Source organism: Struthio camelus, chromosome 3 (assembly GCF_040807025.1).
Source record: "Struthio camelus isolate bStrCam1 chromosome 3, bStrCam1.hap1, whole genome shotgun sequence".
Classification (NCBI taxonomy): Eukaryota; Metazoa; Chordata; class Aves; order Struthioniformes; family Struthionidae; genus Struthio; species Struthio camelus.
The window spans coordinates 57,852,319-57,877,738 of NC_090944.1; the positions used below are offsets into that span (position 1 = coordinate 57,852,319).

The 25,420-nt window shown below is 39.4% G+C and overlaps 1 protein-coding gene across 3 annotated transcripts in view; it reads right to left on the bottom strand.

The window, feature by feature from the left end:
* Positions 1 to 12,181: 12,181 nt before the first annotated feature.
* POPDC1 (popeye domain cAMP effector 1) overlaps positions 12,182 to 25,420 on the bottom strand; it is a 28,949-nt gene continuing 15,710 nt past the window's right edge. Inside the window, exons 6-10 of one of the 3 annotated variants that reach the window (XM_068937910.1) lie at positions 23,747 to 23,914; positions 20,252 to 20,393; positions 20,127 to 20,165; positions 14,823 to 14,926; positions 12,433 to 12,511 (exon numbers count right to left, since the gene is read on the bottom strand). In XM_068937910.1, coding sequence (XP_068794011.1) covers positions 14,859 to 14,926; positions 20,127 to 20,165; positions 20,252 to 20,393; positions 23,747 to 23,914 — 417 coding nt within the window. In that variant the 3' untranslated portion in view covers positions 12,433 to 12,511; positions 14,823 to 14,858. Of the gene's footprint in view, positions 12,512 to 14,822; positions 14,927 to 20,126; positions 20,166 to 20,251; positions 20,394 to 23,746; positions 23,915 to 25,420 lie in introns of all 3 variants that reach the window. The other 2 variants (XM_068937912.1, XM_068937913.1) reach the window with 2 other exon arrangements.

A 25,420-nucleotide genomic window follows, 5' to 3' on the forward strand; every position in this document is an offset into this window, starting at 1 on the left:
GAACCGAGCGATGGGAGTTTGCGAGAAGTGGAAGAAAAAGCAGCAGTTGTGTTCACCGCGGAGGTGTTACTTTCAGTCACTGGCTCTGCTGTGACAGAGTTTACTTTTCCCACGGTGGGATCTGCAAATGGGAACTCATTCTCATGCACTGCACCGATAGAAGCAAAGTCCAAGAGCTAGGCTTCCACTACTGAAGAAAACAGTCTATTTATCAGAGGAGTGGGTACAAGTTTTATTCTGGTGTCCCTGCTCTGAGCATATGAAGGGGTCAGGACCATCGGTGAAAAGGGAGAACAGAAAAAGCTGGGAGCTTGAATGTCTTAGGGTTGCCGCACCATCATCTGCCAAAATTCATCCGCCACTTCCCTGCTATACTGCATGCTGCCCCAAATTTGTAACGAGTTGGATTTTAAAGAGCAATATCCCACTTAAATAACCATGAGGGCAACATTCACTCTGAAAGAGCCATATCACAACATTCACATGTCCCTGAATAACAGCGCATTAGACGTTATGTTTTTCACTTCATACTTCCAGCCAGAGTTAGGTGTGAATATTAATGCATTAAAGTTAAAATTCATAGTATTTAACCAATACAGCTGGTAAGGAAAACAGAAAGAGTGTAAGAAAGTGTACAAGGAGGTCTGATTTTCCACTTAAACTGAACTTGAGTGTAGAGCTGGAGAGTACCACATGACAGTGGAAATTCTCCAGAAACACTTGCCTTTGTGGAAAAAAAAATTCCCCCACTTCAAAAACCATTAAAATAGCACCCATACTGTTTACATCTCCTTTTCTCAGTTTGATTCTGTTGGGGGTTTTCCATTATTTTCAGCAGTCAGAACTTTTTAGTAGTTCTAAAATGCACTGTACACTGTCATAAATACGACGTTGTGCAAGAGCAGAACTCAAATCAATGGCTCCAGGGCACCAATAGCTTAGTGACCATCCCTCCCATGGTACAATTAAGTTGCTGACTCCACTCTTGCTTTTCCTGTCATTTTTCAGTGTGCCCTGGTCCATCTAGTTCAGAGAGGAGGAGAAGGCATGTGTAAGAGGAAGGCAGGAGTCAGGAATAGAGAGACACAATATGTATGTTGCACAGTCTACTTGTGTCACACTGCTGCAGCCCTGTGCATCTTTAACGGGAACAGCTATCCGGTGAAGTTATTGCAGGGACACCTCACAGATCTACCACTTATCAAAACGATTCTGTTCATATCAGGGTTTCCCCTCTCCCTCCACTGGTTTAGGAGCGTAACAATACTTATCACTCGCCCAAGCCTGGAGAAATTTTACCTACTTCACTTCAGCACCACCAGGTGAGTTCCTTTGGTTCGTCACCGCGCCTGGAGTTTGCCTGCACTTTCACAACCTTTGCCAAATCAACATCTTGCCAATTAACTTAATTTTTTTGGCTTCCCAGTAATATTCATAGCATCTACAAAAAGCAAGTGAGTTTTATCCCCAGTACAGGCTGCTGTTTATCTGCATGCTTGCCTTCTAACATTCGCAGTTTTTAGGTTTCTCCAGTGCTGAGGGAACAGCATGAAATCCTGGGGTGCTCTTACACATAACTAGCTTTTGCTACAATGTCTGACATTCCCACCAAGCTCAGCTGCAGTCATATCATCCAGCTGCACTGCGAGAAATACATCTGTGGTGGATGAGTACCGTATAGACATTTAGGAGGGGACTTGAACATAAACTATACCTTGAAAAGCTGCCCCCCATGTCCGCTTTGCCCATACCTGCAGCACCGAAGAATTACTAATTCAGATCTCTTTGCTGCCTCCATTTTTAAGCTAACATACACAAAACAATCTGTCTTCTGAGATGGTTACGATGAGTGGAGAGGAGAATAAAAATTTAGCAGAATCACCACCCGTTAAACAAAGTCAACGTAAAAAGTAAGAGTCATTTGAGATTAATGCAATGTAAGCAACTTATAGCCAATCAGAATTAACTACCATTTGTCTGATTTAGGTTAATATAATAGGAAAAAAAAAAAAACCCTCCAAACAATCATGTATCCATTTGATATTTTAGGACACAAGTAAGACATGCTGAACCAAAATTTTTACCTGTTCTGTGAAAAAGGAGGGTTCTCAACTTGTTAAAACAAAACATAAAAGTAAATCCTGCCTATCTATCTTCTTAAAGATTTGCTGAAAACATATGATGCTTTACAAGGTTATTTAAGAGCCTTTATCTTCCAGTTTGCTTTTCATCTGCTAGGATTCAGACCTCATATTTCTAGGAAAAGGCAGCAGAAAGAGAAGGTATTATTAGTACAGAGTGCTGAGAAGAATCCCAAGTTCTCCAGAAATCACATACTAAAAATATATTTTCTTAGTCTTTACTTTTCCTGCTCTTTGCAAGAGGGGCTCACAGTACTAGGTTTATTTCAATTAAAGGATGTCTCTAAACTAAGACATTTGGGGGGGGGGGGGGGAAATCTAAAGCTTTAAACAAACCCCACTCTTTCTATTTTTCTATATTTTTCTATTCTCTGTGTAATAACATTTCCCCCTTCCCTTGAAATTTAAGTAAAGATATGTATTTAATTTTAAAATTTTATCCTCTATATGGTATTTTACAATATACCCTGCATATGAAAAAGCATTTTCTGTTCAACACACTTTAAATCAAAAGAAATAGCAATTTATTAGACAATTATTCCTCCAAACATAATGCTAGCTGATGTCAATGGGAATTTGTCAGGGCCTCTGATTAGAGTTGCTATTGCTAATTATACAGCTCAGGGGCATATATATTAAAAGCTAAAGTGGGCATAACAGAGCCTTCTGAAGAGTTATGAAAAAAAGTTGCAGAACCACAAAAAGAGCAGGACTTGAACAGACCATGAGAGACCCTGTAGTCCACCTCCGTTCCCCACTTGAATTACATCACTCCAGGCAGGTGTATACCTGACCTGTATATACTCGTACCTGTGATGGAGATATCATAACTTCCCCAGCCGACCTAGTCTAACAGAAACTTGTATCTTATCATTGTTTTTCCTAATATCTAACCTGAATTGTCCCTAAAAAGCAATTCTCACTGGTAAACATTTCTATGGGAGAACATCAAGGAATTCTATAAATAATAAAATTAACAAAGCCAGGTCTTCTACAAAGGTGCAGTTGCTTTCCTGCGTAAGCTCCCCGATCTGGGTTGCACAGGTCATTTCTTCTGTCAGAGCACTCAGAAGGCCTCCCCCTCTACCTCACCTCTATTTCCACAAAGCCTTCTAAAATGTAAATTTCTTCAGCAACTGCCCCTACCGCCAGATTAGGTTCAAAGAAGGAAGTAGAAAAAGGGAATGGGGAAGAAACAGCCAGATACCACCATAATGCTTGCATGAGCTTCGCTTGCTCATAGAATTTCCAAAAGAGCGACTCAAGCTTCCAACCCTCGCAGCTGACCATCTTTTTATTTTAGACAAAATTGTGTCATTGTAATTCCTCTTTACATCTGCAAAGATGAAATGCCAATTGGTATTTCTAAGAAGGAAAAAAATCTGTGGACACATAGGCCTCAGGGACTGCACAGGCCACTTGCACTGCAGCCAGGATCACTTACCTTTTCACAGTTCGCAGGTGAGCCCACCTCAGACATGAGCCACAGCAACAGCAGCAGCTTAGCACACCACACAAACACACCTTCCGTGCATTTTTCCCAAGCAGCAGAAAGATTTTTCCAAGCAGCAGCAGAGGAACACCTAGTTCAAATAGAGATCACTCCTACCACAGCCACATATTGATTTGCTCTTGCTGCTTGGCTCGTTCCTCTCCTCATGCCCAGCCGAATGAATCAGCCATCTCCACCTGAGCTTGCTCATTATTGCTGGTGGTAGTGCAATTCCTGTGCTGAGGAAAATCCCTGATGGCCCATCTTGGTCCCACTCATGCTTTGGCATAGGCCAGTGGGACAGCACTCAAGGAAAGGGAAATGGTGGTGGAGGTTTGATGGGAAAAATGTGAACGGACTGATAATGCTGTGATTTCCAGATATTTAATTTTTAAAAGATCTCTTAATAAAAGTCCTGTCTCTGAGCAGTACAAAGGGTTTCCTCCTCCCTCCTTTGGAACTGACTGCATGCATTATGCCTCCACGCAAAGCCTTGAGAAATTAGGAAATTACCACTTCTGTATCCCATTTAGCTAGGAACAGGTATGCCACATGCCCTTTCTAAGTCTAAGCCAGCAACCTAGCTGAAGAACAGTGTCCACTGGGCTCACGGGCCTGAGAGTCATGAAGGCAAATCTTACCTGTAAAGACTGAGGCAAAGAAGTCTTTTGAGTACATTGGTCTTTTCTGTATCCTTTGTCACCTGGTTCTCTGCCCCATTTAGCAGCAGGCCCATGTTTTCCCTAGTCTTCCTTTTGCTGTAGATATAGAAGCCCTTCTCATTGCCTTCCACATCCCTCATCAGATTTAACTCCAGGTGAGCTTTATCTCTCCTAACCCCGCCCCTGCATGTTCAGACAGTGTCTCTATGTTCCTCCTGGGGCATCTGGGTCTGCTTCCACCTCTTTAATGCTTCCTTTTTATGTTTTAGTCAGTAGCTCCCTTTTCATCCATGCAAGCCTCCTGCTATCTTGGCTTGACTGCCTGCACATGGGGCAGACCTTTCCTGAGGTTAGAGGAGGTGATCCTTGAAAATCAACCAGCTCTCCTCGACCCCTCTTCCCTCCAGGACCATAACCCATGGGAGTCTTCCAGGCAGATCCCTGAAGAGGTCAAAGGCTGCTTTCCTGAAGTCCAAGGTTGTGATCCTGCATTTTGTCTTTCTCCCTTCCCTCAGCATAGGGAACGCTACCTTTTTGTGGTCGCTGCAGCCAACACTGCCCCCAGCTTGCACATCCCTGGCCAGTTCTTCCTTGTTTGCAAGTGTGAGGACCAGCAGAGCATCTTCCCTCATAGGCTCATTGATCACCCCTGTTAGGAAGGTGTTTTCAGAAATCTCCTGGATTGCTTATGCCCTGCTGTGCTGTTCTTCCAGCAGATATAATGATGGTTAAAGTCCTCCACGAGGACTAGGGCTTGCAAATGAGAAGCTTCTTCCTGTTGTTTGATGAAGACCTCAAATATTTCTTTTTCCTGATCAGGTGGTTTGTAGAAGACCCCCACCGCAACGTTATCCACATTGGTCTGCCCACTGATCCTGACCCATAAGCTCTCACCTGGCTCATCACCCATCTCTAGGCAGAGCTCTCTGCATCCCTGCTGTATCTCACATACAGGGCAACTTCCTCTCCTCGCTGTCCCAGCCTGTCCTTCCTAAAGAGACTGTATCAACCCACAGCAGCCCTCCAGTTGTGTGAGCTCTTCAACCACATCTCCGTGATCCCAGTGACATCCAGGGGGCTAGCCTTGCAATTGCACACAGCTCACTAGTCCCCACCTCTTCATTTCGCATGCTACGGGTATTAGTGTACAGGCACTTCAGAGAGGCACCTAGTTGTGCTGATTTCGCAGAAAAGGTATAAGAGCTTCCCCCATCATGCTGTCTTCTTGGCACTTCCTTATTTGTTGCATATGCTCAAGGTACACTCTCTTGCTCCGCTTTGTTGATTACCAGGTTTCTCTTGCCCACATCACTCTGCACCCTCTTCTTGCCAAAAAGGGCCACGACTTCCTAACTTGCCTGGGGGTTGTCACGTCCCTCTCCTGTCGTGCCTAGTTTAAAGCTCTCATCAGGTTGGCCAGGCTGTTGGCAAAGATGGTTTTACCCCACGTCATCAGGTGGTTACCAGCTCTTCCTAGAAGTCCTTGATCCTCAAAGAGGGTTCCATGGTCATAAAAGACAAATTTCTGTTGTTGGCCTGCAGGATCTGTTTGCTTCTCCTCAAGCCCTCCCCCTTCACTGGCATGACTGCAGAGAAAAACTATCCGGGCACCCAAACCCTGGGCCCAGAACTACGCAGTCAAACTTGAGGTAGTCTAGGTCCCCTGGCAGTATTGTTGGTGTCCTCATGGAAGAGCATCAGAGGGGTAACAGTCCGAGGGCCGGGCAGGCCTCAGCAAGTCTCTCCACAGTGCCCTGCATTTGAGCACCCAGACAGCAGCAAACCTCCCCGGACAGCAGGTCAGATGGGGGACTACTAGAAAGAGTAATCTGTGTCCCCAAACTGTAATAACTAGTTTGTGTCAAAAGCTGAAGTTAATGAGGTAAAAAAAGGGAGGATTCGTTCATGTTTAGCAAAACCAATAGCCGAACTGATTCTTGCCCTTCTCCTATTTACGTGAACCTCCGCACTATATGAACCTTTACAGTTTGAGAAAGTGTAGTCAGATAGCTGCCCAGGTTTTGTATCATTTTTACCTAGAGAAATATTTCATCTTGAGTCATTTCTACTCGAATGCAATGAGCATAGAATTGTGTTTTCATTCTGTTAGAGCATTTTATATACTATCAGTTTTGCTCCTTGCCTTCATTGTAAGTCATTTTGCCTGTTGCTTGTATATTATACGTCTTTCTTGGGCTGAGAGAGAAGCCCAAATACACTGAATAATAAGAAAAGTAGTGCAAAACTCCAGAGGGCGATGTGATCAAGGCAAATTATTCTTAAAAAAATGAAGGAAAGCATGGTTTTAAACACCCAGGCTTTAAGGTTGTAGAAGATTCACATTATGTTACAGTATTCTGGCAGACAATGTCTATACAATTATTAATTTCCTTAGTTTTCCATAACAAAACAGAGCACTGAGTGCCAGTGAACAAGAGTGTGATGCAGCAATGTGTAAGTGGATGCATTTCAAGCAGCATCACTTTTGATCTGTTCTTTGCTACAAAGGATGATGGGGAATTCTTATCCCAAAAGCACTTTGCACAGGAAATAGGATGTGGCCTTAATAGATATTAATCCCCAAGGAGAAAGTTATGGAAGACCTCAAGTATGGTAAATTATAACGGCTGGACAGTATTCATTTGAGGCATCTGCTAGCTAAACTAGCTAGGTAGAGGTTGTAACATAACTTACATTCACCTCCGCACAAAGGCCTACTTCCTGCTCAAGCTGTATTATTGGTCTTAAAGAAGTTTCTGAAAGGGAAAACAGCTGCTCTCTGGCTTCTAGAGTTCTTTAGCAAATATATAGGCATGACATGCCTGTAACTTAGATTTGTAAGGTATTTTATGTTCATTAAGTGTTAAGTAAATGTTCTTGTGAATTAAAATTCAGGCAATGTTTAAGCTCACTAAAAATTCTTTATTCTACCTGCAGTCATAGTAACTTTACCAACTGAAAAGCCATTTGTTCTGTTAAGCAGACCAACAAGAGCCCATTAACTTTTGCACTTTGCCAAGCCAATCTGCAATGCCCTTTTTTTAAAAAAAAAAGTACACAGACTGTATTGCAATCAGTACTGAATGATCCTGTAACTTTTGCTTTCCTACTACCTCTCTAATGACTCTCATATTGTCATCATCACGATCTCAGGAAGTTTAAATGTCAGGGATAATTAATTAAGACCGTCTGTCTTCTCTTATTAATCCCTTAAGCACTAAGAACCTATTCTCCTTCAATCATCAGAAGTATCTGTGACCAGCATTGCAAGAGAGGCAAAACTCAACATTTTACTCGAAGAAGCACTTCCTAAGACCACGTTTCCGAAACAATGACGTTGCTGTTGCTGTTATTCCAGTAATGACATTAAAATGTGTCACTACAATTTCACTTCCCAAAACTCCATCAAAATGATATGAGACTGTATCTGTGGTGGCCTATCAAGCACAATGTTGCTTATGAAATTGTTTGCGTTCAACTATGAAGGCATTTCCTGAGCCTGTACTTTTGCAATAGGCTCTGCATAGATTCCCAAGATTTACTAAAGAATTTAGCTCTTACATTTTTACTATATCAGCATTTCTACTCTAGCTGATTCTTTCATGCATTAATTGATGAAGTTCCTGTTTCGCTATATCTTTGTACTGCATTCTAACATCTATATCAAATAAAGTAGCCCTTTTTCCATAGTGAGATTAAAATTCACTTGTATTTATTTCTAAATGTGAATATTATAGGAAAACATAAAGATTAGTGCTTGCATATATCAGTTCATCACTTTTTAAAATTTAAATACAGTGGATTTGTTCATAACAGGCTTTCTGAACTACATACATATTATCGAAATAGTTTTCATTATTGAATTGAGCAGTGCTAAGCTTACCATTTACTGCAAACATCTGTCATAGACCAGAAACTGAGAGGGTTTTTTTTTCAATCTTTAGAAAGTTAATACAGGTACTCAGTAGTACATTTCTTTACTATTAGAATAGTTGTAGAGGTTTACCTACTCTAATATTAGATCATTCTTTTACATGTCTGACTTTGAAATTGCTCATCTACAACTGATTTTCTGGATCCTCTCTAAAACATCCGAATTTTTTGTCTAAGACTGAAAAAGTCTTAGACAATGTATTTAATGCAGATTTGCATCCTGAGTATGCAAGCACTTATACATGAGTTACAGCTGAAGAGAATATGAATCAACTCTACATAGTAAAGTTTATGCTGTGTGACTTACGAATAAGACAAAGAGTAGTTTGCTAATGAGAGGACATATTCTGAAATGATCCTCTAAAACAATTCTTAGCATAGCAGCCAATTAACATCTTTTAGTTCTGTGTTCCTGACAAATACAATATTCAATATGTTTTACTGTATCTATATAAATGTGCTGAAGGCATGTAATTCTTGAAAATTATAAAATTTTGCTAACTGATAATATTTTGATAAAGCATATCCTTCCGCCCCCCCCCCCATAGGCATTGCAGTTAGCAAAAAGAATTATCTGCTAATATAATTCACATGTGCTGCATACAGTAAAAGTTATGCCCAACAGATACATGATATTATGATTTAAAAGTATATGTTAGCTTAAAATAAGCTAACAATGGGTTTACAGTCTGTCCTTTTCTCATGCACATGAACATTCCGCCTTTAAACCTGAATTATTATAGGATGCTTATACTTACCTTTTGCAATAGCAATGGAAAAAAGGTGCCTTAAAAAGCAGGCTACAGTTTATTTAAACTTGTCTCCGAAAGAACTCCATTTGAAACAACAGGAACAAATGTAAACAGACTTTGCAAGTTGTATACACCAAGTAAACTTATTTACTGTCCATTTTACCTATTCATCAGGGAATTTTAAAATTTCCCGTTAACATATTTTTAGGAAATAAAATGTATTGTCTCCTGTGCACTAGCACATTTATCATTATTTGCAGTGTTTATTGCAGTAATATCATTGGCATGTGTGATGCTTTCCAGGCATGAAGATGACTTGGTACTTATTCCAGCAGACAACAATTTATGGTCCTGAAGCTGGGATGTAACATGTAGTCAGAACTCTGTTCCTGCAGATCCTCTCTGATTTTTAAGAGGAATTCTGTGCAGGAGATGAAATCTCTCCAGACACTGAGTATTGCTTGAATTTCTAAGCATACATAAGAAATGATCCTGTTAGAGAGCAAGGAAGAGGGAAAGAAACTTATTTGGAAGTTAGATTGCTTTTCAGGTTACTGAAAAGATACTTTATGGGGAACATCATTGCTCTGTTACTTCAGCCACTCTTTGATTTCTGGTTATTCACTTGCTAAACTATTTATGGTCTATTCCAGTAGCTTAGTTTTTCCTCTTTAAAGGAGTTTGCAAACTGGCAGGAACGAGAGAATTACATCAGGACAACGACATGCCTCACTTTATCTCCTAGTAAGTAGACTATTCCTCATTTTCCCTCTTACCCTTCCAAGAGCCAAGAGACAACCTGGGTGCCTTAGTCTCTTTCTTTGTGACATTCTACTAATGGGACGCTTGTTTAGATTTGCTTACCCACGAAAAACCATGTGGCACCATCCTTCCCCTGGCTGGTGTATTTTATCTACAGGGATCTTTCTATCTGGAATAGGAGTAAAACATGACTTCTTACCTAGAGTTTGAAACTGCTGCCCGAAGTTAAGAAGCATTCACCTGCCAACCCATGAATCTCTCACCAGTTTATCAAACCTCCTAAGAACAACCAACTAGTTGCAACAGCTTAGCTTAAAACCTGCAAATATATACAGAGTTATTTATTTCAAAACTCTGGCTGTATTGTAAATCAGAAAGAACGTTAAGCATTTTAGACATCATACGATCCTTGCAGGAGGATCCTCACAAGCCTGTAACTCTTGTAGTGAAAGCATCATTACATTTCCACGTAATTCCACTAATTTTGTATTTGACCCTGCTTTGAGCAGGGCCTGGACCAGATGGCCTGCAGAGATCTCAAACTAAATTAGTCTATGGTTCTATAATCTATCCTACTGAAATGTCCTATAAGCATTGTTCCTTTTATTTTAAGTAATGAGACACCAAAAACCTCAGATAACTCCAGCAACTGCCAGTTGGAAGGTTATGAGGATACACATTTCTCCTTTACTCTACATTTTATTGCATAGAAAGTATTTCATATTTCTTTCTAATGTAGTCAGCTTTCTTGATATCTATTGTATTTTTGTTCATGTTGTAATCTGTTCAGTTGCTAACTTTTGACAGTCAGCTACGGAAAATGTGGTTTAATTTTAATAGGCATTTATGTTTTAGTTGCTGAATCCCAGCTGTACCCCAGTAGACTCGCAACTGATCCTATCTATCTTTGTGGTTTATCCGATGAGTAGTTTTACAAGCTGTTTGAACAAACACACATAAATTAAAATGGCTGCAGGAAGACTTCTTATTTTCTGCATGCAAAGACTTTTAGAACGTCAAAATTAAATGATAAACTATATCAACTCCAAAATAAGCCAATATGTGCTCTCTTTTGCATATGATGTGTGGCATAAAGGTATTTTACATCTATTTACAAAAATTAGTAAGCAGGTCACACCTCAGTGAAACATTTTTAACAATGCAAAACCAAGCAAATCACAAGACATATTGAGGTAACATTAAACATTGGATTTCGATTCACAAAAGTAGTGGCATTCACAATGTGGGTCCAATATCCAAACATTCAAGCCTGTTCTGATATTGCAAGGGCTTTTGAACAGTAAATAAATGAGCTATATGACTCAGGTACAGGCTGATTCCAGGATGCAGAGTCAGGTTGAATTTCAGAAATTAAAATAGAGCATCTGAAAACAGAGCAAAACCAGACTCAAGACAACTGCTTGACTGCTCGAGACTTTATGCCAGACCTCTCTTATTCTATGCAATGTTTTTTTGTACAATACAATAAAAGGAACAGTACCTATATTCTGTTGTGATTAGTTAAAATAGATAATTTGTTGCATAATAAATTTCAAGAATTGTCAAAGCACAGAACTACAGCTACCATATATGTGCATATATATGCGCAGCATATGACAGAAAGGACTGCTACCAGTGCCTTACTATAAAGCTTGCCCAACGCTTCCCGTTATGAGTCTTTTCCACTGTATTTGCAGCTAGCCAATTTTAAGAATTCAGGCTGATTTTCCTGTATCAACGGCCTTTTCTACCTCGTGTATTGCTGTGTTGAAAAATTAATCCAAAACAGTTCAATCATTCAACAGATAAAATTAATGAAAAGCATGTTGTTTTGTCCATATTTAAAGAACAAAAAGAAAATAAAAAAGAAATTGTAACCAGCAGCATCTTTTCTTTGATAAGCATTAGCACTGTGACACCTTTGCAAACAGAGATGCATGCTTGGCAGAGACGGACTGCACAGCCTAGATGTGATTTTGCTCGACTCTTGGGGGAAAAAAAAGTGGCTGTCTAACTGAGAACTTCAGTGCAATACACTTAGCTAAGGAAGAAAAAGTTGTGGTTGGAAAGGCAACATTAAACTAAAATTGTGGGCCAAAAAGTTAAAGTCATTATTATGATTGTAGAGTCAAGCAGCCAAGTTCGGAAATACCAGAACTGGAGGTAAATATACCTACTGAAATACACACACAACCTTCTATGCATAATTTTATTTGAGACTCTCACAACAACGATATCAGGTAAAAGCAATATAGATTTGGATAAGTTTCAAAATCTCCCACTGAAAAACACTAAGATATAGGCTTCTAAGAAACTTATGGAAACGGAACAGGAATTGTTCTGCCCCTAATAAGTCTCTAGAAGTGTCAGGCTAGTCAGCCATTTAACACCAAAGTTGTCAGGGCAAGAATCAAAGGAACTGTAAAACAAACACTCATGGCCAATAAACAAAAATAAAACTCAGATAATTTTATTTTACTTCTAAATAAAAAACAATGTGACGTTCTGTCTAGAAGCCACTGACACATGCTGTAGTAAATTCAAACATGGAAAGACGTTAGCTTTCCGATTCCTTCCAAATTAAGCTTCTTCCTCTTGCACTGGAGTTTTGTACAAGCTTTTATATATCTGAGGACGTGTCTGTTTAAGGCAGCCGCTGGACTTCAAGCTTATCAGCAGACGGTGCTTCAAAGACATCATCTTCAACACTTTCTTCTATTGGCTTCATTTTTGTCGAAGTTCTCAGGTAGGGAGAGGTCCGTCCTGGGCCTGCCACAATTTCAAAGAAATTACACAATTACTTTAACAATAAATACTGGCTGTATGTATACACACCCATTTGTGACAAAGCGCACAGAATCTGATGATCCTTTTCCAGTTTCCTCATAAAAGAACTTTATAACTGAGGGTTTCACAGCTATTTGGCCACTGGTATCAGGAAATTCTAGACAAGAGACAGCCAAACTGATATGAATCACCAACACCTTCCAGGTTCAAATTTTACAGCCAGTATAGACACAGAACTCCCCTCAATTTCAATGCAAGTATTGATTGCATGAGATGCTCTGCATTGTGTCCTTTATAATATTTTTCTCATTGCTGCAATCATCCACAAATTCTTCTCAACACACAACAATATGACTGGCTACCTTAAGTACAAATAGAACATATATTCGGATACTTGCCTTAGCTGTGACAAAATTCTTAGGTTCACTGGGCAGACGTCAGAGGGGTAAATGATCACAGCCCTAACTGCTTTAAAAGCATGACATGTAAAACATATGGAAAACATACTCCCTGCGTAAACAACCACAAAGAAAACAAGATAGCTGTTAACACACAAAGGCCACCTAACTTTTAGCATACAGTGATCTCACTGCTCTAAGTCTGCTAGTAAAGCAGCAACTCAAAGCTTGCCAGAGCACAGTGCACACAAAAGTCATAGCTGGTAAGAGGTTAACTGGAATTTTTGTGCAAGTTACCACTGTAAAAGTTGATCCTCTACTGTATGTGATTAAACTCTCATGCTGAAAATTTACAGAACTCCTTTAACATTGGTCAAACAGGTTAATTTGCCGTTGTCCACTGAAAAAAATGTATCTGTACGTGAACATTTGTTCTCTCAGTACCCTCTTCCAGAGGGAAACGATCACAATGGTACAAGCTTCTAAGCAGCTAGCAAAAAAGAGTAGGAAAATCTTTTAAGTATCATTGTAGAAGAAAAGAGCAAGTAGTGGTCCGGTCTGACAGATCATCTGTCTAGAAGCTAAAAAGTCAAATTTTCTTGAAAAAAAATACTGATAGTCATAACATACTGTTATTGCAGGGCTACTCTTATTACAAAGATTACTTTTTGAAAAAGTTTACCATATATACAATAAATTGCTCTGCTCAGGAAGCCTGGAGAAGGACTCCTTTGTGCTGCATATTTTAGACACAGAGAACAAAACATTAGCTACAGGCAAGACCAGCAGGCTTTACTGCATTTCTCAAGTCACATTCAGGCAAACACTGCTAGGAATTAGCTTTAGAACTCTGTTATAAATATATTAATATTTTCTTCTAACATTTAAAAACTACTTTGATTAATTGCCATGATAAAGGGTTACTCACAGATATTTTCAAATACTGGAAGTGTTAAACAAATCTCTTCAGGTATGTGTTTTTATGGCCAAAGTAAGTACTTTTAGATCATTTAATTGTCTAAATCCAAGACACGTGCGTACACTTGGATGTAAAAGCGACTGTCGGGAGACGCCAACGACTTTCACTCAAAGGCAAAAGGCAGCCTGAAAACGTTGGCTAGAGCATCGGTCTTCTTTTCTTAGACTTCTGTATTTTTAGAGTTCAGCACCATTTTTAGCACAGTTTTCTTTTCTTTCAAAGAGCTTATTTCTCTCCAAAATCAGAAGTGTAAGAAGTCATTAAGTCTGCTGAACAGGATCTAATGTTAGGTCTAATACTAACAAGTTGTTTGGTTCAAAGATATGCCCTTGTTTTCTCCAAATGCAGAAAACTTCTCTATTTGTACCTCTGTCCTGCGTTAACCAGATGTTCAAGGGACTGGATCAGCTCTTGAACCTAGGCCTTCCATTCATTACTCTACTGCGCTCTCTCCAGGACCCAACTTAAAGTGCCTATTAAACAGGCATTTCCTATGAAACCCAACTCTGCTTTTAACCACATACTGGAAATAACACATGGAGCCTGTAGACTGAGATAAAACCAACAGCATTACCAAAACAAAAAACTTTCTATATTCCTGCTTAGAAGTTTGCAAATACAAAGTTCAGAAACTAGCAAAGTTCTTGAGGAATATAAACCAAATACCATAGGAAAAGACACTAGACTAGCAAGCAAATGAATGATTATCAAGAAATAGAATTATTGCATAGAAACTAATATTAAAAAATTTCTATAACAACTGAAAGCTGAAGCTACCCTTCTGACCGAGTTCAACTATTTCTACTTACTCACATTTTGGAAAAAGAGATACATTAATTTACTAATAAGTTATATAGAGATGGATCATGTACGTCAAGCACAAGTACCATGTGATAAACAAATCCCACTTTAATACCTTTTTGAGGATGCTTGCTGAGTTAATGTGATGTTATCAACAGAAAACATCATGCTGCAAACGACTCACTCCGTAAGCATTATAGAACTCTTGTTGGTTATTTCCTTAATATAAAAGCAGACAGTTAGTTGGGTTTTTTAGTTAATTAAATTCAAAACACAGTTTTGTTAATAATTGCAGTTTAGGGCCTACTAATTAGTATTTTTCCTCTCTGTTGTTGCTATACACTTTCAAAAAAGCTTCTACGTAAATTTCTTTAGAAAATTAATCCAAGCTGATAGCTTGGAGCATAGAATAAAAGCATAATTTTAAAAAAGTTTGGATTATATTAAAGAATAAATTCACCACTTTGCAAGAATATGGAAATTAGGAGAAAAAAAAAAAAAGTGTTTGTACCATAGTAGTCAAACAATCTTCGTAATGGGAAGCTTTTGTCATTGCCCGTCACCTAGCAATGACAAGCTAGAATTCCTGTAAAGATTAGTTTATTTTTTCTAAAAAGAAGGACATATATCATTTCCATATGCTCCTCAGCAAAATCTTGTGTTTCTCTCTGTTATTTCTTTTTCGCTTTTAATGAGCTAATTTACGACTACAGAAGGAGGACACTAAATCCTAAAAAATACAATAGCAGACTGACTATGCTGCACTGGCAGCATCCAAAAGAAGTTTTTTTAAAAAACACAACAGGGATAAGTCAAATGGCAGCTTTTTTCCCCTCAGTTTTCTGTGGGATCTGAAGAAACGTGCAGACATGGCTACAGCACAATATCAATACCAAACTTAGGGCAGAGCTCACCTTGATAGGAAACCCATCATTGGCAATGCCATTACATAGGAGTAACAGACTAACCAGCTGTTTCAGCAAAAAAAAAAAGACTGAAGCATTATAGTTTGGCGAGACAAATGATCTTTTATCAAGTCAGAAAGGATGAAAGTCAGAAATTTTGCAATAATCAAAAGGCAAAGAAAAATAAATGACTGCATTTCCTGTGGTGTATCATACACTGCTATATGCATAGCCCCTTTGCCTCCCAAAAATAAGTGAAACATTGGACTCCGGAGGCTGCTACCACACCTGTTTCCAGTGGCATGGTAGCAGTATCAACACCAACAGCTGCTACAGTGGGTAATTTCACAACATAAGAGACGTTTAAAACCCCTTTCTGGGGAAAGTACACACCATACATCATGGTATATTAAAAAAAAAAAAAAAAAGGAAAAGTACAATAGAAAGAAGTGTTTTTATCAAGTATGTGCTAAGAATGGATGCATCTTAGGGATTCATGTAATTACAACTGAAAATTGCATATATTTCGATTACTTTCTCCCAAAGCTGAAATAGTGGTGTAAGTGTTCTGCTGCTAAGCCTGAAAGAGAATTTCAGTTCTGGCTAATTGCACAAACACAGTTTTACAATTTCTTTCAGGCTTCCAAGTAAGTAGGTCTGTCCAAGTGCACTCTATGCAAAGGAGCGGCTTAGAGGCATGGAGCTTTGTCTTGGAACACGCGAAAAAGCCAATCAACACCTTATGGGTAAATATCAGAAGACAGACCAACACGGCAGACTTCATGGTAGATATCTGCTACAGGCTGCCTGATAAAGAAGAGGAAGTAGACTGAAGCCGTCTTTAGACAACCGGATGAAGCCTCACGATCGCAGGCCTTGACACTGGTGGGGAACTTTAACCACCCTGATAGCTGGTAGAAAGGGCTTGGTGTAAGCAGTCCAGGAGATTTCTGAAGCGTTGAAGATGATTTCTTCACACGGGTGATTGCTGAACCAATTAGGGGAGGCATTCCGCTGGACCTGTCACTGATGAACAAGGAAGAACTGGTCAGGGAGGGGAAGACTGATAGTAACCGTGGCTGCAGTGACCAGGAACCGGCAGAGTTTAAGAGATCGAGAGAAGAGGGCCGGAAAAATAGTAGAATAGAATAGAACTACAACCCTGGACTTTCAGACAGTGGCTCGCTTACGGATTTGCTTGGCAGGATCCCAGGGGACATGGCCCACAAGGGCAAAGCGGCCAAGGACATCTGGTTGATCTTCAAGGACATCTTCCTCAAAACACAAGGACAGTCCATTCCAGTGTGCAGAAAGTTGAGCAAGCGTGGCAGAAAGCTAGCATGGATGAACAGGAAACTCCTGGCAGAGCTCAGTCACAAAAAGGAAGTACAGGAAAAGTGGAAGTAGGAATAAGCTATCTGGGAAGAATACAGAAACATCGCCCAAGCATGCAATGATAGAATTAGGAAAGCCACAGCTCAGCTAGACTTGGAGCTAGTGAAAGGCAACAAGAACGGCTTCTACAAATACATTAGCAAACGAAATGAAGACCAAGGAAACTGTGAGGCCATGGCTCAGCCTCAGGAGAAACGACAAAGGACATAGAAAAGGCTAAAGATACTCAATACCTTTTTTGCCTCAGTTAGACTCTGAGTCTAGTGACAGGGACTGGGAGAGTGATACATGACTTAACAGTAAAGGAGATGCCCAGTGACAGGACAAGAGGCAACAGGTACAAACTGAAACACAGAAAGTTCCATCTGAACATAAGAAGGAAAAAAAAAAAAAAAAAAAGATGTTTACTGTGAGGTGATAGAGTACTGGAACAGGTTGCCCAGAGAAGTTGTGGAGTCTCCATATCCAAAAGCTGTCTGGGCAGGGTCTTAGGCAACCTGCTCTAGGTGACCTGCTTGAGCAGCGGGGGTTAGCTAGATCTCGAAAGGTCCCTTTCGGTCTCAACCATTCTGCGAGGATCAAGTTAGGGACTACTGAAGGAAACCGGGCATTCACAAGCCTGTGGGACCTCATGAGCTGCATCAGCAAGGGTGATGAGAGTTGGCTGAGGTAATTGCAAGGCCACTCTCTATCATCTTTGAAAGTCCATGACAATCAGGAGAGAGGAAAAAGTCAAATGCCATGTCCGCTTTCAAGAAGGGCAACAAGGAGGATACAGTGAACTACAAGCCTGTCTGCCTAACTGCAGTCCCCAGTACGATTACGGGGTCTAACCTCCTGAAAGGATTGGAAGGCTATTGGGAAGAGCCAGCATGGATTTACCAAGGACAAATTGTGCCCGACCAACCCGACTGCCTTCTGTGGTGAGATAACTGGACCTGTGGACAAGGGAAATGCAGTGGATGTTGTTCACCTGGGCTGTAGCAAGGCCCTTCAACAGTCTCCCATAGTATCCTTCTAGCCAAAGTGGTTAGATATGGACTGGATATGCAGACTACAGGGTGGGTAGAAAACTGGCTGGACTGCTGAATCCAAAGGGTGGTGAACAGCAGTACAAAATCCAACTGGCAGCCAGTTACTAGCAGTGTCCCTCAGGGGTTAATACCAGGGCCTATAGCGTTCAATGTCTTTATTCATGACCTGGATGACAGGATGGAACTCTTAGCAAGTTCGGAGGCCATAGTGAAGAAGTGAGGGGATTATGGATATGCTAGAGGGTAGGTCTGATCTTCCAAAGGGCCTTCACGGGCTGGAGAAAAGAGCTGACAGAAACCATATAAAGTTTAACATAGGCAAAGGCAAAGTCCCGCACCTGGGACACAGCAACCTGATGCAGCAATATAGGCTGGGCGGTGACCAGTTGGAAAGCAGTTTTGCAGAAACAGACCTGGGGTCCTGGTAGACAGCAAACTGAACGCGAGTCAGCAGTGTGTCCCCATGCAGAAGAAAGCCATCCACATACTGGGCCACATTAACCACTGAAGGCTATCCTCTTGCTAATTCAGCACTTGTGAGACAGGATCTGGAGCGCTGTGTCCACTTTCAAGCTACCCAGTACAAGACACGGGCCTACTGAGAGTGCAGTGGAAGGCAGTCAAGATGGTCAGGGGCTGAAGCACATGGCATACACAGAGCGGCTGCTAGAACTGGTTTTGCTCAGCCGTATGAAGAGAAGGCTCACAGGGGATCTTACTGCTGTCTTTAGCTACCTAACAAGAGGGTATAAAGAAGACAGAGCCAAACTACTCTCAGAGGCACGCACTAAAGAACAAGGGACAGTGGTCATGAGTTGCAATAAAAGAAATTCAGAACACATAAGGAAAAATTTTCACCACAAGGGGGGTCAGGCACTGGGAACAGGTTGCTCAGAGAGGCTGTGGAATCTTCAACCTTGGAAATATTCAAAGCTTTACTGGACATGGTCCTAAGCAACCTGCTTTAGCTGGCCCTACTTTGAGCAGGGTTTTGGACTAGACAGTCTTCAAAGGTCCCTTCATACCTCAATTATTCTGTGATTCTAAGTGTCCTTTCAAGAAATAGGGGAGAAAAAGAAAATAAAACTAGAATTTTCACCAGTCTCTAATAATCATATCCCAGCTGTCCCTCTCAACATTCTAGTAGGGTGAAACACTAGCAGGGCTTTTGCTTCCATGTATTTGGGAATGCAGACTATCTCAATGGTAGGGAGTGGAAAGGGATTGGCCCTCCAAGCCCATAGGAATTCTTGGATGAGAACTGTGAGGAAGACAATGGAGAACAGACAATTAAATGGGAAAGCGTAAATACTTTGAAACACTTTCTTCACCTTAGCAGAGAGCAGTTTAAGCCTAATAAATTACAATTGTTTTTATCATAGATTTAAAACCTAATTACCAAAGAATAAGATTCCTCAAACCAAAATAGATAATCCTACGTGACCCTTTTAAATGGTGTTAAACAAACAGCTTATGCCAAATAAGACAACTGAGCATATTTGGGGTATTTTGTTCAAAAGCGGCTTTCAGATTTCAGACTACTACTTAAGTTTGCTTAGATTCAAGAAAATTAAGAGTAACAAATAAAAAAAAGTTGTTTAAAAAGTTTCTATAAAGATATAAATTCCAAGAGTAGAAGCAAAAGGTCAGACCATGGCTTCCCTTATTTCATCTGTTCTACACTACTCCTGTCACACAAGGAAGGAAAGCCTGACAGGCTATTTGGAGATTTTCCAGGTGACATCAAAATATTAGTTCTACACCACATTTCTCCAGACCCTGCCAATACAAACTATCTCAGGAGGAACTGCAGAGCACCAAGCTGCTGAGGGGAAATGTTTTGTTTGGTTTTTAGTTTTTACAAACACCAGTCACGGACCAGAGTAGACGCTATTGTGACAAGTACTATACATTCATACCGATTTGCTTCATTGCTGTAAGAATTTGTATGTTGATATATTCATATTATGTCAAATATTATTACAATACGTTGGTTTCTTTCAGTGTCTACACAAGGTAGCTTAAGTTGCCAAATAAAGCCTTAGACATCTTATGAACTCTCTGCATTTAGGTCCTTTCACTTACTCAATTTACAGCAGCACCCAAAAGAGCTGAATTCTGCTCCTATGCAAGACAAGGAGTTCTACAATCATTTTTAATGATCAGCCAAGTGATGTTCAAAAATGGCATCAACTATTTTGAGAACTCACGGAGCGAGGATGCAGAGGAAGTCCCACGGAGAAACATCTGCAAGCCATCTTCACTGTCACTGGTACTGGCCATGCTGTTTCTCATCTGCATCACAGAGAGCTGTGAGCAAAGACTAGGTTGTCGATCAATCTTTTTTGAGGCCTATTTAAAAAAAAACAACAACAACAACATTTAAAAAGGTATCAAGTAAATTAGAAATAAAAACGGAAAATAAGTACTTCCTCTGTAGCAGAAACTCCGAGCTCAGCTACGACTATTTATGAATCAATTGATTAAAGCAAGAGATTCAATGCCGGGTAAATTGATTTAAATGAAAATATTCTAATTACGTAGGAAAGGTTTGTACACTATGATTTTTGTTTGAGGAAGAATAAAAAAAAAAAAAGTACTACAACTTTCCAAAACACCCACCCTTAATTTTTATAGTAACATACATTTTCAAACGTTATTGCTATAAAATAGTTGAACTAATCTTAAACTCATGTGATTATTTTTAGTAAAAATAAAGACTTGATAAAAACTGAGGTTAAAATGAAAATGTAATTTTATAAAGAAACGTACATAAAATTGTGAAGCCAATTTTACACGGCTTTACATGAGTCTATTATTTCTAAAGGACTTGGGAATGAAACATATACTCACCATGTTGAACTGAAAGTGGCATATAGAAACGTTAAAACTGTTATTAGTTAGAATACAGATCTTTTCTGTTCATACTGACACATATCTGCATACTGTGTAGATATATTTGAATCATACAGTGGTAAGTACAGACAGGGTAATAGCAAAACTGGAAAGTCACTTTCAGCCTTGATCTCACCTAGCCCAATAGGTTGGGCGTCCATTTGATTTTCCACACTCTGTACATACAACAGAGCACTAATTAAAATAAACATTTCAAACAACAGGCAGAGCCACTTGAAAACAGCAGTAACTGTGGTCCGAACACAACAGAGGAACTAAAGAGGAAGAGGCAGAAGCTCGCTGCTCTTGCAAGGAAGCCCAAAGGAAATATGCTGATCTCAAATATTTGTATTATTTTTATAGAGGTGTGCAGATGTTAAGCCGGAGGAGGGGAGAAGAAAGTAAAACAGACAGGAAAGAGAGAATAGGATGGGGTTGTAGAGATACAAAACAAAAGACAAAGAAGAGAAACAAATCAAAAGAAAAGATGGAGGGAAGAAGTCTACACTACAGAAAACCTTCTCAAAGTGACTAGTAATTTGAAGATACAGTTTGCTCCAATGGCATCTAAAAGAAATTTGAATTTTGGAGAGTAAGTGTTATGATATGCTTCAAAATCAGATCAATTTGTATGGTGTCAGCAGGAGGGTGTGACTAAAACTGCACACAGAAATTCACATGTCAGTTTTGAAAGTGGTTTCCAAAGTATCTTCCCGAGAAGGGGATATCCAAGCACTGAAAAGTATCAAAAACAGTACTGATAAAAATGACCTATGCTAGAAAAAGTGTGTGTATTTATATTTCCCCCCCCCTTATAAAGGGGAAAAAGTAAAGTAAGAGACTGCCAGAGGAAAACTCCTCTTGTTCTATAAATGTTTTCATATTGTATCTGTGTTTAAGACTTTCTGAAGGATGGCTTGAATTCCCTATGAGGTGAAATTGCAATGTTTCAGTAAATCCATGTTTTAATACAATATATCATTTAATTCAGCACTCTTTTCTGCCAGATGTTGGCAGCTGGACTCCATTAAAGTCTAACTATCCCTGTGGGATTTTTAAAAAACTATTTCGAAGGTATGATAAGGACCTTTCATTTGAAAACAACCATTTACAAAATTACAATGTGATGTTATGTGACATTATTCCTTCATTTCAAGAATTATTTGTACAAATGCTTAAGTTCTACAGTGTCTGAAGCCAGCAGCACAAATCTGTTGCTGATGATTTTGTACACTAGGCACAATACCCTTCCATGTGTTAAAATGAAAAAAAAAAAAAAAAAGAAAGAAAAAAAAAAAGGCATGGTAAGTGGAAAAAAGGAATCTCCCAGGAGATGTAGTCCAAATGCAATTCTTAGCACACAAAGGAAGCGTGTTGGTACATGTTTCTTGCAGAGGCCATACTCAAGAAACAAGTTACTGACTGTATGGATGTATTCTGATGAATACAATACATCTTCGTCTCCTATAATTTTTGCCCTCCTTAAAACAAACAAACAAGAACTATACACTTCATAATATTACTTTATAGGTGGTACATTCCTGGTAGATCACTATGCTATTGCATCAGCAAGACTTAGATGATCAATAAAAACAGTGAGCTGAAAGAGTTTTGAGCATCTGATTCCAAGACAGTGTAACCCTCTATTTCACTGGCCACAAGGTAGAATAAACAGTGCTTTACTGCTATAAAATTCTCTCTCCAGTAATTCCTCCTTCTTTCTGTAGATAGCAGGAAATTGAGAAAAAAATATGATGTTTCATCAGCTGTAAGTACATTTCAGGTAAAGCCTGTTGAAGTCTGTTGTATAGTACCAGTCATTCCCTTTGGATCATTTCCCAGTACAGTCACAACTTTGTTTACAGAAGTGGATATTTAACCTTTTTGTGAGGTATCTAAGGGCAATCTGATGAGATGAATTTTTGCTTTGAGTTAGGGTGGATTAAATCCAAAAAACACAGAACATGGAGAGATTGTATTATAAATATTCCAAGCTTTTCATAGATGATGGTGGAAGTTCTTCAATAAAACATATGAAAACCCTATAGCCACTACATTCAAAAAAAAAAAAAATGCACTAGCATAAGCCGAGTTACCTCCAAACCATGAGAAGCTATGTATCTAAGAAAGGAGACAAAAGTAAAACAAGATAGTCAATACATCCATGACTATATCCAAACCACTTCCCATGACACCTGAAACACAGTCCCTCTACATGTAAAGAAGCATGAGTTATGTTCGGACCACTTATTAGAAGTATTTTATATAGATTTCATGTCTCCCTCCACTAACTACATCAAAGCCTAACATTCTCTTTTCTCATATTTGCAACCCTCAAACGCATGTTGGAATTATTCTTCTTGGCAATCAGTGTCACCCAGTTGTCTGACCTCAGTAAGTCATCTATTTCAAAAAAAAAAAAAAAAAAAAGAGAAAAAAAGCTTCTTTGTACAAAGGCACCCATTTGTTAATAACGAAGGAGGTCGGGCGGGGGGGGGGGGGGGGGGAAAGCATCATTTTAGCAACTAGTCCTCATGCCTACCACTTGGCTAGAAACATGTGCAAGAGCCACTTCGGTCTGATTCTCAGTTATTCCTCTTTCTTGCACATCACCATGCTAACATTAACCAATATTGCTGCTGACAAAAATGTTTCGCTGACTCATACTTTGTCACTAAAAAGAAACAAGTATGAATTCAGCAACAGATAGCAGCAGGTTAAAAACAAGATGCTTTCAGACAGTTTAAGTTCAGGTAACAATACATTTTTGAAAGGCAAGAAAATTCCCAAACAAAACTTCAACTGCTTACCTTGTCATTTAATGTTGGGTCATTCAATGAGTAGAGTTTATTTGTAATATCTTTGCCAATAAGGTACCTAAAGATCTCATAAAGAAATGGCTCAGATTCCAGAAAATAAGTCAGCCTTTCCCTGGACCAGCACAGGAACTTGCAGTTATCATCTGCAATAATGGTGACCTGACAAGACATATACTCAGAGTTAGTGCTTCTCTCTTGCTTTAAAATAAGTGATATTATTTTATTTGGGCCTACATTTGGGCCATAAACTATTCTGGGGTATCCCTTAGAGAATGATACTTACAAATTTAAAACTACTCAGATATGTTATCACTGTATTTTTAAAGATGCTGGTAAGTATGGCTGGTTCATTTTTCAGGAAGTTTAGAGGGAGATAATTACGGAAACTCTCATAGGGTCCGAAACTGTAAACATTTATGTTAGAAGACATTTACATATAAAGTCAGTCCTGCACTGATGACACTACTCACATCCCAATAGGCCTACTTGTTACTAGGTTTTAGTCCATGTCATTGTAAACAAACAGGTACAACTGGTATAATCCAAAGATTTCTGTGCAAGAGGTTTTAGAGAGTCTGAAAAAGTTGTTTCATTCTTCTCTGACCGCTTTGTTACCGGACCTTGTGATCTCACAGGTACAAGCTTCTAGCACTTGAGCTAAGGAACTATTTGATTCGTTATTGACAATTCTGCTATTGACAGTTACAGAGAAACTTGCATCTTCTCTTGGAAGGTTTTAACCCTTGTAAATACATAGCCAGATTTGTCATACTATGCCAGGAGAGGGCAGTGGCATACAAAAGCAGTACATGTTCAGTGTTACTGCAACAGTATATTTTACAATAGAAAGTAAACCATCTATGAAGAAATAAGCTGCCTTCTACTACTACTAGTTGATTTCACCTCCTAAAAAATAAAAATGTAGACGAACTAAGAACAATGGAAACCTGTCACATAAACATGGATTTTAACTTTACTCTCTGTAATAATTAGGAAGAATTCATCAGTATCACCAGCAGATGGAGTCCTTAAGATTTAACATACGTCCCACTTCAACAGCAATGCTGAGAATATTTATATTGCAGTATGCTGAAATCACAAAAAGCAAGCAAAACTCAGAAGTGAAGGATATATATGGTAGTAGATTACAATAATATTTAAGGTAGGCACAGCCTGAGGCCTAACCATTTTACTTTCAGTGGAACTGATTCCTATCTGTCCATTTAGAAGAGAAATGGATAGTATGAAGGGGATTGCAATTCTACAGGATTCCTCACTGCTGTGAAACTAATACATCTTGACAACTAACTCTCTTTGGCATTAAGCCTAGTACTTGACTGGAACATATTACATCAATCACTGATTTTAGATTCTCCATTACTCTTCCTCCCTCCCTTTTCTGTTATGATACCACTGTGGATATACCCTGTCAAACCACAGGCTAGTAACTACTACTCATATGCAGTTAATATCAAGAAGGGAGCAGCAAAACACTGATTTCAGTACTATGTGGAGAAAACCTACTTTAATAGCACTTTTTACTGCAAGCTATCGTACGAGATATCCATTAATGTACTGGTATAATTACACCACTACTCAACATTGTTCCCCGTAGGAATATTTTTATTCAAAATAGCATGACGTCTTTCAGTTAACGTTGCTTTA